The sequence below is a fragment of the Ovis aries genome, chromosome 18 (assembly GCF_016772045.2).
Source record: "Ovis aries strain OAR_USU_Benz2616 breed Rambouillet chromosome 18, ARS-UI_Ramb_v3.0, whole genome shotgun sequence".
In the NCBI taxonomy this organism is placed as follows: domain Eukaryota; kingdom Metazoa; phylum Chordata; class Mammalia; order Artiodactyla; family Bovidae; genus Ovis; species Ovis aries.
The window spans coordinates 43,145,911-43,160,487 of NC_056071.1; the positions used below are offsets into that span (position 1 = coordinate 43,145,911).

Genomic DNA, 14,577 nt, shown 5'->3' on the forward strand with positions numbered 1-14,577 from the left:
ACCATCTCATCCTCTGTCGTCCCCTTCTCCTCTTGCCCTCAATGTTTCCCAGCATCAGAGTCTCTTCAAATGAGTCAGCTCTCCGCATCAGGTGGCCAAGATATTGGAGTTTCAGCTTCAACATCAGTCCCTCCAATGAACACCCAGGACTGATCTCCTTTAGGATGGACTGGTTGGATCTCCTTGCAGTCCAAGGGACTCTCAAGAGTCTTCTCCAACACCACAGTTCAAAAGCATCAATTCTTCTGCACTCAGCTTTCTTTATAGTCCAACTCTTACATCCATACATGACCACTGGGAAAACCACAGCCTTGACTAGACAGACCTTTGTTGGCAAAGTTGTCTCTGCTTTTTAATATGCTGTCTAGGTAGGTTATAACTTTCCTTCCAAGGAGCAAGCATCTTTTAATTTCATGGCTGCAATCACCATCTGCAGTGATTTTGGAGCCCAGGAAAATAAAGTCAGCCACTGCTTCCACTGTTTTCCCATCTATTTGCCATGAAGTGATGGGACCAGATGCCATGATCTTAGTGTTCTGAATGTTGAGTTTTAAGCCAACTTTTTCACTCTCTTCTTTCACTTTCATCAAGAGAATCTTTAGTTATTCTTCACTTTCTCCCATAAGGGTTGTGTCACCTGCATATCTGAGGTTATTGACATTTTTCCTGGCAATCTTGATTCCAGCTTGTGCTTCCTCCAGCCCAACGTTTCTCATGATATAGTCTGCATATAAGTTAAATAAGCAGGTGACAATATACAGCCTTGACGTACTCCTTTTCTTATTTGGAACCAGTCTGTTGTTCCATGTCCTGTTCTAATTGTTGCTTCATGATCTGTATACAGGTTTCTCAAGAGGCAGGTCACGTGGTCTGGTATTCCCATCTCAGAATTTTCCACAGTTGATTGGGATCCACACAGTCAAAGGCTTTGGCATAGTCAATAAAGCAGAAATAGATGTTTTTCTGGAACTCTCTTGCTTTTTCGATGATCCAGCAGATGTTGGCAATTTGATCTCTGGTTCCTCTGCCTTTTCTAAAACCAGCTTGAGCATCTGGAAGTTCACAGTTCATCTATTGCTGAAGTCTGGCTTGGAGAATTTTGAGCATTATTTTACTAGTGTGTGAGATGAGTGCAATTGTGCAGTAGTTTGAGCATTCTTTGGCATTACCTTTCTTTGGGATTGGAAGGAAAACTGACCTTTTCCAGTCCTGTGGCCACTGCTGAGTTTTCCAAACTTGTTGACATATTGAGTGCAGCACTTTCACAGCATCATCTTTTAGAATTTGAAATAGCTCAATTGGAATTCCATCGCTTCCACTAGCTTTGCTCGTAGTGATACTTCCTAAGGCCCGCCTGACATCATACTATCTCTCTTATATGTGGAATATTTTAAAAATAGATACAAATAAACTTATTTACAAAACAGAAAGACTCAGACATAGGAAACAAACTTATGGTTACCAAAACCTCGCTGCACTTCAACCTCACTGAGATCTTTGATTCTATGATTTATTTTCTCAAAAGTTTTCCCTCTTCCTGGTCTCACTTCCTTCTCAATATGCCTGTAGTTCTTTTCCTGAAGCTCTTCTGCCAGCATTTCTCCTATATCTGGATTTGCCTTTTTTTTAATAACTGTGTTGGAGAAAACTGCTGAACTATGTAAACATTTGGTCCCACAAATTTATTTCATGGTAGTTAATAACTCAGCCTCTCAAAACCACCAAAACATATTTTATTTGCCCTTGAGGTCCTCTTGCTTATTCCTCTTGGTGACTGACTGTTCCAAACTTTCACTGCATTTCTCAAACCTGCTCTGTTCACCCTCAACAGATGAGAATCCCGCTCATTTCACCAACAACTTCGTATACTGGGCATGCCTGGGTCCTCAGTCGCTTCATCTGTGTCTGATTCTTTGTGACCCCACGAACTGCAGCATGCCAGCCTCCCCTGTCCTTCACTATGTCCCAGAGTTTGCTCAAACTCATGTCCATTGAATTGGTGATGTCATCCAACCATCTCATCCTCTGTCACCCCCTTCTCCTGCTTTCAATCTTTCCTAGCATCTGAGTCTTTTCCAATGAGTCTACTCCTTGCATGAGGTGGGCAAAGTATTGGAGCTTCAGCTTCAGCATTAGTCCTTCCAATGAACATTCAGGGTTGATTTCCTTACCTTACTACTTTCCTTCACCTTACTACTCTTCTTCTAATTCTTTATTTCCAACTCAGTAAGTGGTACTAGGATCAACTGAGCCCAAATCCCAAGAGTCACTCTTATTCTGCTACTGCTGCTAAGTTGCTTCAGTCGTGTCCGACTCTGTGCGACCCCACAGACAGCAGCCCATCAGGCTCCGCCGTCCCTGGGATTCTCCAGGCAAGAACACTGGAGTGGGTTGCCATTTCCTTCTCCAATGCATGAAAGTGAAAAGTGAAAGCGAAGTTGCTCAGTCATGCCTGACTCTTAGCGACCCCATGGACTGCAGCCTACCAGGCTCCTCCATCCATGGGATTTTCCAGGCAAGAGTACTGGAGTGGGTGCCATTGCCTTCTCTGCATTCTCATTCTACCATTCACCTATTCTAGGGATATACAAGTATATGTGTGAGTGGATGAGTGCATACACACATGCGTCTTTCCAGAGTCAGGGATACTGACTCTCACTGAGATAAAACTGAACAACAACAACAAAAAAAAATTGAAGAAGGTATACAGATATCCAGACAAAAGAGCATTCCAGACAAAAGAAACAGCCAGTGCCAAGGCACGAAAATGGGAGTATGCCTGGTGTATGCAGGGAAGGGGGAGGAGGCCAGTGAGCTGCAGCAGAAAGAGCCAGTGGGAACAGCAGATGAGGGAGAGCAGATAAAGAGTAGATAGGAAATACTGGAGGATTGGAGGTTTAGGAGGTGAGAGAAGGAACTGCCTTGGAGTGTAGGAGAGTCAATGTCTAGGGACACACGAAAGAAGTGTAGCTGAATGACTGCAACATCTACTTTAGCTTCAGTTCAGTTCAGTCGCTCAGTTGTGTCCGACTCTTTGCGACCCCATAAATCGCAGCACGCCAGGCCTCCCTGTCCATCCCCAACTCCCAGAGTTCACTCAGACTCACGCCCATCGAGTCAGTGATGCCATCCAGCCATCTCATCCTGGGTCGTCCCCTTCTCCTACCCCCAATCCCTCCCAGCATCAGAGTCTTTTCCAATGAGTCAACTCTTCGCATGAGGTGGCCAAAGTACTGGAGTTTCAGCTTTAACATCTAGTGGACATGAATTAAAAGTGAGACAATTCAGCTGCCCTGGATGGAGGTGTGGAATAGGAATGATAGATTTAACCAGACTGATTAACAAACAAGTGTGAAGTAGAGGGAAAGAGACAAGGAAAAACGGATTATGAAGTCTAAAATGGGCAAGGAGGGAAGTAAAAAGTGTGACAATAAAAAGGCGGGTAAGAGCAACGGTAGGATCGAAGGGTTGTTGGCACCGCGACTTTGAATTATCCCTCACAAGTCGAGGTCAGGACCAAGCAAGTGATTGTCTAGGTAGCTTTTCATTCCTGCAAATCCCCTCCCAGAGAAGTGTAGGTCAAACCCCTCTGGATCGCTCAACCACATCCCAGGCAGCCTCTTTTGTCAGGAGAGGTTTTACCAAAGGTGCTGTTCCTCCCCATCCATCGTCCCCCCCCAGGTCCCTGGGGCCAGGCTCTCTCAGCGGGCGGCTCCTCCCAAACTCACTGTTTGGACTGGTGCTGGGTGTCGCTAACCGCCGGCGAAGAATTTCTTTCCAGTCCATGGCTGATTCCGGCCCACCAGTTCCCGCATTTGCTGTTTACTAACCGCTCCACCCACTGCCAGCTCCGGCGTCAACGCCGCCCAGTCCCGTAAAAAGTCATGAAGGCCGCGTAACTGCCATCTTGGACGCGGGCGGAAGTGGGGTAAATCGATCCCAGAGGCCACTGCGGAGAATACCACGATCAGGCCAACGGTAGGGACGCGGTCACAACAGGGAGGGCAGACGTGAAAAAGAAAAGCTGCTTCCTTAAAGCAGCTTCCCAGCCTCACCATGCTTGATTCTAAAGGCGCCGGATAAGGGAGCCCGCGCTTTTATTTCATCTTGGCCCTTTGACACTTGTGCGTCACGTGACCCAGGGGTTCCTTTGGCTCCTCCGGCTGGATGGAAGAGCTTTCTAATTTCACAGTTTCTTTTCATGGTTTATTGCGGATATCTGGAGGCTTTAGATGCTCCCTGAATGTAATAGGTGGGCTCAGCAGCCGCCTGTGCCCCCTCCTGCCATTAAAAGGTTCACAAGTCGCCTTTTCTCGCCTCCAGGCGGGACCGAACGCCTGCGACCAGCTTAGCCACGCCTCTGCGGCAGGGGCCGTCGCGGTGCATTGTGGACGCCGTAGTTTAGCCGCTAATGGTTGCACACAGCGTGAGTGATGAGGTGGGTGACTGAATCTAGTGAACTTCGTTTGTGACCGACCCGTACACAGAGGGGTTGCCCTCGTGGACTTCTCTTCCTTACTTGTGTCTCTGGCTCGGCTCTCTTAACCGTCCCTTCTCATTCCCCCATTTGAAGAGTTTGGCGGCCAGGGCCCCTAGACTTGGGCTTTAGCCTCTTCCTAGGCTACGGATGGGCCTGAGGTAGGAGGCTTCCGACTCTTCGCCCCTTATGCAGCCTGTCTCCTATGGGTTCCTGTTCCTTTTCAAGAAGAGAGGTGTTCCGCGTGAGTCAGCTGGCGGGTCTTTGTGCTTTTTCCCTCAGGTTCGCTGACTGGAATATAAGAGGCAGCAGAGGATTCCTGCTCTGACTCCTAGTCCTGGAACTTGCGAGAGAGGTTGGATATCCCCATACCTTTGTTTAATGGAGAGAACTCAACCAAGCTTCGTTGCTGCTAGCTCCCAAAGCATTCAATTTGTGAGAAGCTGAAAATCGCCTTGTAGAAAGTTGCCCTTCGATTCTCCACCCCCAGCCACCAGCCTGCAGAAGTTGGGGCTTTTTGAACATCTTTCTCACAATCTAGTGCTGATTTAACTGCATAATGACTTTCTATTTCGCTGGTATTCGAAGCTTTCCTAAGCTTTGGAAGAGCAACTCATACCTTGGGCTAAGTTCAAGTCATTCTTACCTCTCTCTCTTTCTCAAAGACTGTTATGGCATCAGGAATCAAGAGAAGTGGTTTTCTGTTAAAACGATGTCTGCACAAAATACCAAAGCAATGAACCTGCTGATTGCCAAGGCCAGATGTGTCAGGAAACTAGATGAGGGTAGTAATAAGCAAGTTTCTGCTGATTCTTCTCACATGTTTGCAGCTGGAGCAGCTAAGAAGAGATCACAGATGAATCCTTCTAGTAAAACTCCTGTCTTGCCACCTGTGAAGAACATGATCCAGCTCCCAACAAAACCTTTGAACTCAGAGGAGTGGGATAAACTTAAGGAAGAGTTCAAAGAAAAGGCTAACTTTGAAAATTGGATTATTTTGCAGATGGTTAAATGCCATAGCTCTCTAGATGTGGCCAAATCTGTGCTGGCCTGGGTAGCTGCAAAAAACAATGGTATTGTAGGTTATGATTTACTGGTCAAGTATTTGTATCTCTGTGTTTTTCATAAGCAGACATCAGAAGTTATTGATGTCTATGAAATCATGAAAGCCAGATACAAGCGTTTAGAATCTGGAGCCTACACTCTTCTCATGCGGGGATTAATCTATACAGACAGATGGAGAGAGGCCTTGCTGCTGTTAGAAGACCTCAAAAAAGTCATGATTCCTTCAAAAAAGAACTATGATGACTGTATCCAGGGAGCCCTGTTTCATCAAGATGTAAATGTAGCTTGGAATTTGTATCAGGAGTTGTTAAATCATGATATTGTTCCTATGTTGGAAACTTTAAAAGCCTTCTTTGATTTTGGAAAAGACATGAAAGATGATCAGTATTCAAACAAACTGCACAACATTCTTTTGTATTTAAGAAATAATCAACTTTATCCTGGGGAGTCTTTTGCACACAGTATAAAAACATGGTTTGAGAGGTAATTTTGATTTCTGTTTATATGTGTATTTTTATTTTAATACTGATACCTAAAAGTAGCCTTTTCCTTTTTTTTTTAAATTAGTTGCTGAGGATTGTTCTATTCAGTTTATACTTTTTTTCGCTTAGTAAGATTGTTTCCCCTTAAGACAGTTTTCTTTCCCTTTGAAAAACCTGTTGTGATAATCTCTGCTCATCACATAAAAGGGAGATTATAGAACACTTGTTGTTTTTATGTATTTTTTCCTATTAGAAGGTTCATTTGTTTTCTGAGGTGTCTAGTATATGAGTATTTACAAATAGCACTTGTGGCTGGAGTTCATTGCAAGAAAACTGGAGCTGTCTTTGGGTCATATTACTATTTTCAGAAGTTCTTCTGAAACTTAATTGTGATTGGTATAATGTATATAATGCTATATATATTCTGTTTACTGTCTGCATTTCACCAACTTGAGTAGTTAGAGCAGAGAGAGGGATTCTGCTTAAACCTCATATGCATTAAAAAAGAAAATCTTCATCTGTCCTTGATCATACTGTATTTGACTACTCTCTCCAAAACTCTCTCCTTTGCTTTCCTTCATGTTATCAGCTTGATGATGTTCTTTTGTTCTTTATTTCTTTACTGCTAATTTGCCTCAGGCTTTTTCCTACAGGTTCTTTCCTTTCATCTCTGCTTTTCTCTTACTTTTCTACTGTATGTTATTTTTACAGAGCTTTGCAGTAGCAATCATGGTTAATTATCTTTCTTACCACATTTATTGAATATCTGCAGAGGAACTAGATAGTGACAGTCTTTGAAGGCCAAGGATCTTGGATTTTATTCTCTTATCAAGAATGCTGATCTTGGAGTAGTTTATAAAAGATGATGCCAAAGCAGTGAGAAAAGATTAGACAGGGATTAAGATTTGAAACAGGGAGATCTGTTTGGAGGCAATTGTAGATTTGAGTAAGGGATGATGAGATCTTGAATTAAGAACGGAGAAAGGAGAGAAGGCAGTAGAATTTATAGAATCAATGAGGCTTCCCTGGTGGCTCAGTGGTAAAGAATCCACCTGCCAGTGCTGGAAACATGGGTTGGATCCCTGATCTGGGGAGATCCCACAGGCCACAGAGCAACTAAGCCCTTGCACCACAACTAACTAGAGCCTGTGAGCTGCAACTACTGATGCTGCACACTCTAGAGCCCATGCTCCACAAAGAGAAGCCACCACAGAGAGGAGTCCTTGCCCACGGCAACTAGCGAGTTTCCCGTGCTCGCTGCAACTGGAGAAAAGCCCATGCAGCATCAAAGACCCAGCACAGCTCCCCCACCAAAAAAAAATGATGGCAGTGTATGAACGAGGAACGAAGAAAGGATAAGTTGATTGAGCAAATAAATGAGTAAGTAGTTTTGAATGCCTCCAGTTTTAGGCTAAGCACTGTGGGTGTTTTGTGATGTAAGATCTATTATAATGGCATTCATGAGGTAGTTGGGAATGCAATAGTAGTTATCTAAGAGTGGTGTATAAAATTTGATAGTGTAAGAGAAAGAATGGGTCACGAACAGTATCTGGCAGCTTTATGGAGAAGGTTAGAGTTGAGTTTTTTCTTTTAATTTGGCTGTGCTGGGTCTTAGTTGCAGCATGTGGAAACTAGTTCCCTGACCAGGGATAGAACCTGGGCCTCCTGCATTGGGACTGCGGTCTTAGCCACTTGACCATCAAGGAAGTCCCTAGAGTTGAGTTTTGTGTAGAAGTTATAGCTCCTTTCTGGGTAGGTCCTGTGAAGGTAAATTTAGACTTAAAGATGAGAGTCAGATGATGAGAGAAGAAACAAAGAGAAGGAGGTCCAGAGTAGTGTACCATCGCTGTCTAAGCATCCACTCTTCTAATCGAACTGTTCTAAGAAACTATCCCAAACTTTTCAGAGCACTTTCCTACAATTAATATCTCTTCAGTAGGGATTTGACCCTCTGGTGATTTGGTTTGCAATTTTTTTGTAGTATTCCTGGAGAACAATGGAAAGGACAGTTCACCACAATCCAGCAAAGGTAAAGACCAATGTTTTATTTTTAATCTTTCAATTCAGCTTTAGTAGGTTGTGTTGCTACTAGTTAAAAAGAATTTAAGAACATTTTAGAAATAGGGTAGATTAAGTTACTTAGGATTGCCAAGAAGGTCATATTTCGCATTTCGAGAATTTGCAGTATCCAAAATCGTTTTCTTGGTAGGTGCTGTGAGCCTGGTGTGATTTCTCTGACATGTTTTCCCTACAAATTTGGGCCCAGTTGTGTTTTAAGAATGACTTTTAAAACTTTATCTGGAGGTCAGCAGTCCACTCTTTTGGCTTTTTCTGGGACACTAATTTGTTGTATTGTCTGGGTTACAAAAAATGAGATGTGTATGATAATCACAAAGGTTATGATGTTCTTTTTCTAAATTACCTTCAAATTTTCTTGTGTCCTAGAATTATTCATTTTAGAAAAAGTTTTTTTCCCGGGACATTCTTTAACACATTCAATTATAATTACAGTGGTCAGTGTTTGGGCTGTGGAAAAACTGTAGAGTCTATTCACCTGAGTTCGGAAGAGTATGAATTTCTCAAGGAAAAAATCATGAGGGATGTGATAGATGGAGGTGACCAATACAAAAAGACGACACCTCAGGTGAGTCTGGGACAGGTCTTTAACTTCATTCTTGGATTGCTTGTCTGGAGCAGAGGCTGACAATTTTTTTCTCTAAAAGACTAGATAGTAAATGTTTTAGATTTTGTGGGCTGTAATGTCTCTGATGCAACTTTTCTACTCTGCTGTTGTAGTGAAAACAGCCACAGACAATACATAAATGAATACAGTAAAACTGTGTTCATGAAGATAAGTCATGGGCTGGATTTTTTTCGGCTGGCCATAGTCGCCAACCCTTAGGAGAGATTGCTTTAGACTTTCATGGAATAATTGGGTTAGACTATCATCCACCTGTTGAGCTCAATTCTGTTTCATCTGGGCACAAGTGCTCAATAGATGGTTATTCTTTGTGTAAGTGCTTCCAAAAGATGTTTTTAATAAAATTCCTTGGAAATATAGGTTTCTCATAAGTTTTCTAGTCAAGAGAGTCTAAGATAACTTGACAAAATTATATCCAAGTCTTCTTCATATTGAATTTGTTTATTCTTGAAGTCATTCTTAATAGATGTATTTTGCTAATCTTCAGTATTTTATGCCAGTTTACTAAGATTAAGTTGACGTAAAATGCTTTTACCTTGAGGAGAGGCTGCCTGTCATCTTACTGAATGCTCTTTCTCCAAATACCAAATAAAAAGGAGAAGTGTAAAGGGTTCTGCCATCTCACTTTGACTTAAAATTGTTAGAAAATGCTAATATGAAGACCTTTGATCCTCAGAATAAAGTCAAAATTGGGTCCTTGAAAACATCATGTTCATTTTATGGAACACCTTTTAGCTGACTTTACTGATAAAATTATAGTTAACATTTATTAAATGATGCTTGCTGCTGCTGCTGCTAAGTCTCTTCAGTCGTGTCTGACTCTGTGCCACCCCATAGACGGCAGCCCATCAGGCTTCCCCATCCCTGGGATTCTCCAGGCAAGAACACTGGAGTGGGTTGCCATTTCCTTCTCCAATGCGTGAAAGTGAAGAGTGAAAGTGAAGTCGCTCAGTCGTGTCCGACTCTTAGTGACCCCATGGACTGCAGCCTACCAGGATCTTCCGTCCATGGGATTTTCCAGGCAAGAGTACTGGAGTGGGGTGCCATTGCCTTCTATATTCATTATCTTATATCTTATTTCATCTTCACCCTACCCTGTAAGATGTTGGTTTATTTCTGTATTACAGATAGAGTGATTAAGACTTTGCGAGGTTAAATCTGCCCTAGGAGGCTCCACTAATAAAATTAGGTCATAGTGACCCCCGCATTTTTGCCTTTACACTCTGCTGCCTCTCATTGAACAAAAATTTAGTTTGTAGTTCTGTATGTACTGACAGCTGACTGGCTGTAGCAGTTCTTAATGCCTTGGGAATTTCTGCCAGCTAAGCTGATTTAAACAAATTTCTTTCTCTCATCCAACATCTATTGAACATGTACATGTATCTTCTGAAGTAAATGTTAAGATAGATGCAGGATTGTGTAAATCATGCAGTTTGCTCCTAAAGACTTAACCATTTCTGTTGTGGGTTAGTTGAATATTCTTCCCATCCTCAACTTTTTATTTAATAAAAAAAGAAAACACAACAGACACATACTCTTCATCTAGAATAACCAGTTATTATTCCACATATGTTTTCTCGCTGTGTGTTTTTATAAACCATTTAAAAGTAAGTTTTAGACATATTACCTTAAATATATCAGTATGTATCTTTTTTTGTTTGGTTTTGGCTGCACCTCAGTTCCCCAGCCAGGGATTGAACTCGAGCCATGGCAGTGAAAGCAGAGTCCTAACCACTGGACCATCAGGGAACCCCTTGTATCTTCTAAGAATAAGAACATTCTGTGTAGCTAAATGCTGCTATCACATTTAAGAACCTTAACATTAATTTAGTGTCATTTTAGTAAAGACCACATATTCAAATTTTTCCAGTTCCCCCAAAATGTATTTTAAAACATTTTTCTCTTACCCAGGATTCAATCAAGATCACTCACTGCTTTTGGCTGTTCATGTCTCTAAATCTGGAGCTCATCTCTCTGCCTTTTTTTGTTTTTATGACATTGATTTTTTATAAAGTCTAAGTGGTTTGTCTTGTTCAGGGCTTCTCATACTTTGTACCTCAGAGTCACTTGAGGATCTGTTGAAAATGCAAATTATGATTCACTTGTCCCAAGTGGAATCTGAGATTCTGTCTTCTGAACAAGCTGCCAGGTGATGGAATTCTGGTCTTTGGACCACTTTTGAGTAACAAGACTGTGGATTAATTGTCTGATTGCTTTCTCTGCATTAATTCAGTTTATAAGCTTTTGGGGTATATTACACAGACGATGCTGTGTGCTTCTTACTGCATTACAGCAGCCACATAATAGCAGGTTGCTCTCTATTGCTGATGCTCTTTGAGCGCTTGATTAAGGAGGTGACTGCCAGATATCTCCATTGCAAAAGCTCATTTTTTTCCCTTTATAATTTCCCTTTGTAATTTTTGTAATTAAAAGTTAAGTAATCTGTGGAGTAATAGTTCGAAACTATGCAGATATTCTGTAACCCATTAACACTTCACGCAGTGTTTTTTGCAACATGAAAATGAACTCTGCCTTTGGAAGGATGCAAAGTGATGATTTTCTGGTTATTTCATTGAAAAAAAAAAAATGGGGTTAGGTTTCATTACCATCATCATTCTTTTTGTTGCTCAAATTTTCCCAAATTTGGCCTGTGGGAACCTCTTGCAATCCAGCTTCTCCGTCTCTTTGACACCCTTTCATGCACTCCCCTCCAATATACACATCAATTTGGGGGCACTTCTATACTTTCTGGCACAAGATGTCCTAGGCTTTTACCTTGAATAGCTTCTGCCTCAGTCATGGAATCACTAGTTGAATGCTTTTGTTTAACACTCTCAATGGCTAAACTCTTAGTGTCAGCATGTGGGATCTAGTTCCCTGATCAGGGATCAAATCTGGGCCCCGTACATTGGGAGCTTGGACTTAGCTGGACCAGAAGGGAAGTCCCCCATCATAATTCCTTTTTAATGATATCACTGTAAGTCTAGATTAATAGAAGGAAGATTTGTTAGTTTTCTTTCCTGACAGAGACTGAGACTCTGGAGCAAATCTTCTCCTTGGAGAGTGTTCTACTACGGAAGCTTCAGGCTCCAGACTGGTGAGATTAGTAAAGAATAATCATACATTTGGTTACCAGTAATTCACAAAGCAACTGAATATATTCACAGAAGGATTGGGACATTTTATGACAAGGGAAATTTTCTCCCTTTCTCTTTCCAGATGTTCTCCCCTTTCCCTCCTGTAGCTCCCCAAATCTGTATCCCATTTTTTATTTTTTGTCATCCACCTTTCATCTTAAGCTATTGATTTAACATAAGAACATTGCTACCATTTATGGAATGATTACCTTATGTCGAGCACTTTTAGGCCTGTTAAACTCATAGCACATAACAGTCTTGAAAGGACATCACCCATTTGAAGATGGGGAAACTCAGGATCTGAACCATATCCATAGTTAACAGGCAGTGAAGGAAAACATATGGCTGGATTGGTTCGGGATTTAGCTTTTGTGCAATAGTATTGGTGAAGCGGAAGGGACAGACATGGATCCAGATCATTTCTGGTAGACTGAAGTAGTACCAACTGTTTCTGAGACGAAGTAAGTGAGTAAGTGTTAGTTGCTCAGTCATGCCCAACTCTTTGCTGCTGTTGTTATTCAGCTGACAAGTTGTGTCTGACTCTTTGTCACCCCATGGACTGCAGCATGCTAGCCTTCCCTGTCCCTCACCATCTCCCAGAGTCTGCCCAAGTTCATGTCCATTGAATCGGTGATGCCATCCAACCATCTTATCCTTTGTTGTCCTCTTCTGCCTTCAGTCTTTCCCAGCATCAGGGTCTCTTCCAGTGAATTGGCTCTTTGCATCAGGTGGCTGAAGTATTGGAGCTTCAGCTTCAGTTTCAGTCCTTCCAGTGAGTATTCAGGGTTTAGGAGACAAGAGAGACAAGTGGACTGGAGGCTCACTGAGGTTGGAGAGCAAGTATAAAGGGAGTGAGAGTGATCAGTGTCCATTAGGTATTTGATCTGAGAGATAGAGGGCTCTAGATGACAAAATCCACAGTATGAGGGTTAAGCAGATGAAGAAACTGAGAGGCCTAAAGTGCTAGGTGGTCATCCACAAAGCTAATTACAGTGTCCATGGGATAATTTTAAGAAATAATAATTGCAACCACATTATAGAATGCTTATCAGGTGCCTGGCACTGTACTTTGTCCCTTAGGCTGGCAATGAAGACTGTGAGTTGGAGGCCAAATTCTTGATAAATGTACAGGTTCCGGGAACAACACAGGTCACAGCTAAGAGGAGTCAGCAAACCATGGCCCACAAAGACTAGCCTATTGCTTGTTTTTGTAAATTAAGTATTATTGGAGCATAGCCACACTCATTCACTTAGGTTCAGGTGTATATTAGTATATTGCTCTTTGCTTTATTGTATTTTGCTTTTTACAAATTGGAAATTTGTGGCAGGAGTGCATTGAGCAAGTCTGCTGCTGCTGCTGCTAAGTCGCTTTAGTCGTGTCCGACTCTGTGCGACCCCATGGACGGCAGCCCACCAGGCTCCCCTCTCCCTGGGATTCTCCAGGCAAGAACACTGGAGTGGGCCGCCATTTCCTTCTCCAATGCATGAAAGTGAAAAGTGAAAGTGAAGTCGCTCAGTCGTGTCTGACTCTTAGCGACCCCATGGACTGCAGCCCACCAGGCTCCTCCGTCCATGGGATTTTCCAGGCAAGAGTACTGGAGTGGGGTGCCACTGCCTTCTCCTGAGCAAGTCTACTGGTGCCATTTTTCCAACAACATTTGCTTACTTTATGTCTTTGTGACACATTTTGGTAAGCAATGCAATATTTCATACTTTTTTCATTTTTATTGTGTTTGCTAGGGTGATCCGTTGATGTTACTATTGCAAAAAGATGATTCACTGAAGGCTCAAATGATGGTTAGCATTTTTTAGCAATGAAGTATTTTTAAACTGAGGTATATACATCATTTTTTAAAAATATGCTGTTACACACTGAATAAAGTATGACGTAAATATAACTTTTTAATACATACTGGCAAACCAAAAAATTTGTATGACTCACTTCATTGGGATATTGCTTCATTGCGAGGATCTGGGACCAAATCAAATAGGTATGCTGGTCTCTTCTGTGGCTTCTTGTGCCCTGCAGAGTTGGGAAGGTACAAAAGAGACCAGCTCACAGAACCTAAACTATTTACCATCTGGCCTTTTACAGAAAACAATTTACTGACCCCTGGTCTAGATGAACCTCATGAACCTCAGTTGAGGTGGAAAAGTAGCAACTTCGAAGGTTCGGCAGGGACTAGGAGAGGGCTTCTCTTTCCCCCTCAATTCTATAGCATGCTTTTTTTTTTTTTTTTTTTTAATGTGGGAACTTGGTTCACCGACCAGGGACTCAAACCCCTGCCCCCTTGGGAGTGCAGAGTCTTAACCACTGGACCACCAAGGATGTCTCTTATAGCATGCTTTGAGAGAATGATTAGATATCACTTAAGAATAAGTAAGGAGTCATTGATGACCATAAGAAGAGGGATAGCGGTAGTACACTGGGAGCCAAAGCCATGCAGGTTATTGTAACTCAGTGAACGCACATTGAGGGTGTGTTCTTGAGGGTGAACTCTTCTTTTGAGAAGCTTGGATGAAAAGAAGAAGACAGATGGATAGTGGTGGCTTGAGTTTGATAGAGATCAAGGAAGGGTTTAGGGAGGTGAGAGAGATGTGCATACTCATAGGATGAAGTAAGAGTTCTTAGTAAAGATAAAGGTGTTGAATAAGCAGGGCAAGTAGGGAGAGAATGGATGAAAAGGTTCAAAAGTAGGAAGGGTTGACAAAAAG

The 14,577-nt window shown here is 42.2% G+C and overlaps 2 protein-coding genes across 9 annotated transcripts in view; one reads left to right on the forward strand and one right to left on the reverse strand.

Moving 5' to 3' along the window:
• The window catches only part of PPP2R3C (protein phosphatase 2 regulatory subunit B''gamma), a 27,639-nt gene extending 23,812 nt beyond the window's left edge, over nucleotides 1–3,827 (reverse strand). The window contains exon 1 of the mRNA XM_004017892.4: nucleotides 3,729–3,827. Coding sequence (XP_004017941.1) covers nucleotides 3,729–3,786 — 58 coding nt within the window. The 5' untranslated portion in view covers nucleotides 3,787–3,827. The remainder of the gene's footprint in view (nucleotides 1–3,728) is intronic.
• Nucleotides 3,828–3,930: 103 nt separating this feature from the next.
• Nucleotides 3,931–14,577, forward strand: part of PRORP (protein only RNase P catalytic subunit) — a 135,352-nt gene continuing 124,705 nt past the window's right edge. For 5 of the 8 annotated variants that reach the window (XM_004017893.4, XM_012098805.3, XM_042235683.1 and 2 more), the window contains exons 1-4: nucleotides 4,404–4,438; nucleotides 4,760–6,025; nucleotides 8,006–8,053; nucleotides 8,536–8,668. In XM_004017893.4, the coding sequence (XP_004017942.3) occupies nucleotides 5,037–6,025; nucleotides 8,006–8,053; nucleotides 8,536–8,668 (1,170 nt within the window). In that variant the 5' untranslated portion in view covers nucleotides 4,404–4,438; nucleotides 4,760–5,036. Of the gene's footprint in view, nucleotides 3,979–4,403; nucleotides 4,639–4,759; nucleotides 6,026–8,005; nucleotides 8,054–8,535; nucleotides 8,669–14,577 lie in introns of those variants that run through there. The other 3 variants (XM_012098802.4, XM_042235682.1, XM_027957245.2) reach the window with 3 other exon arrangements.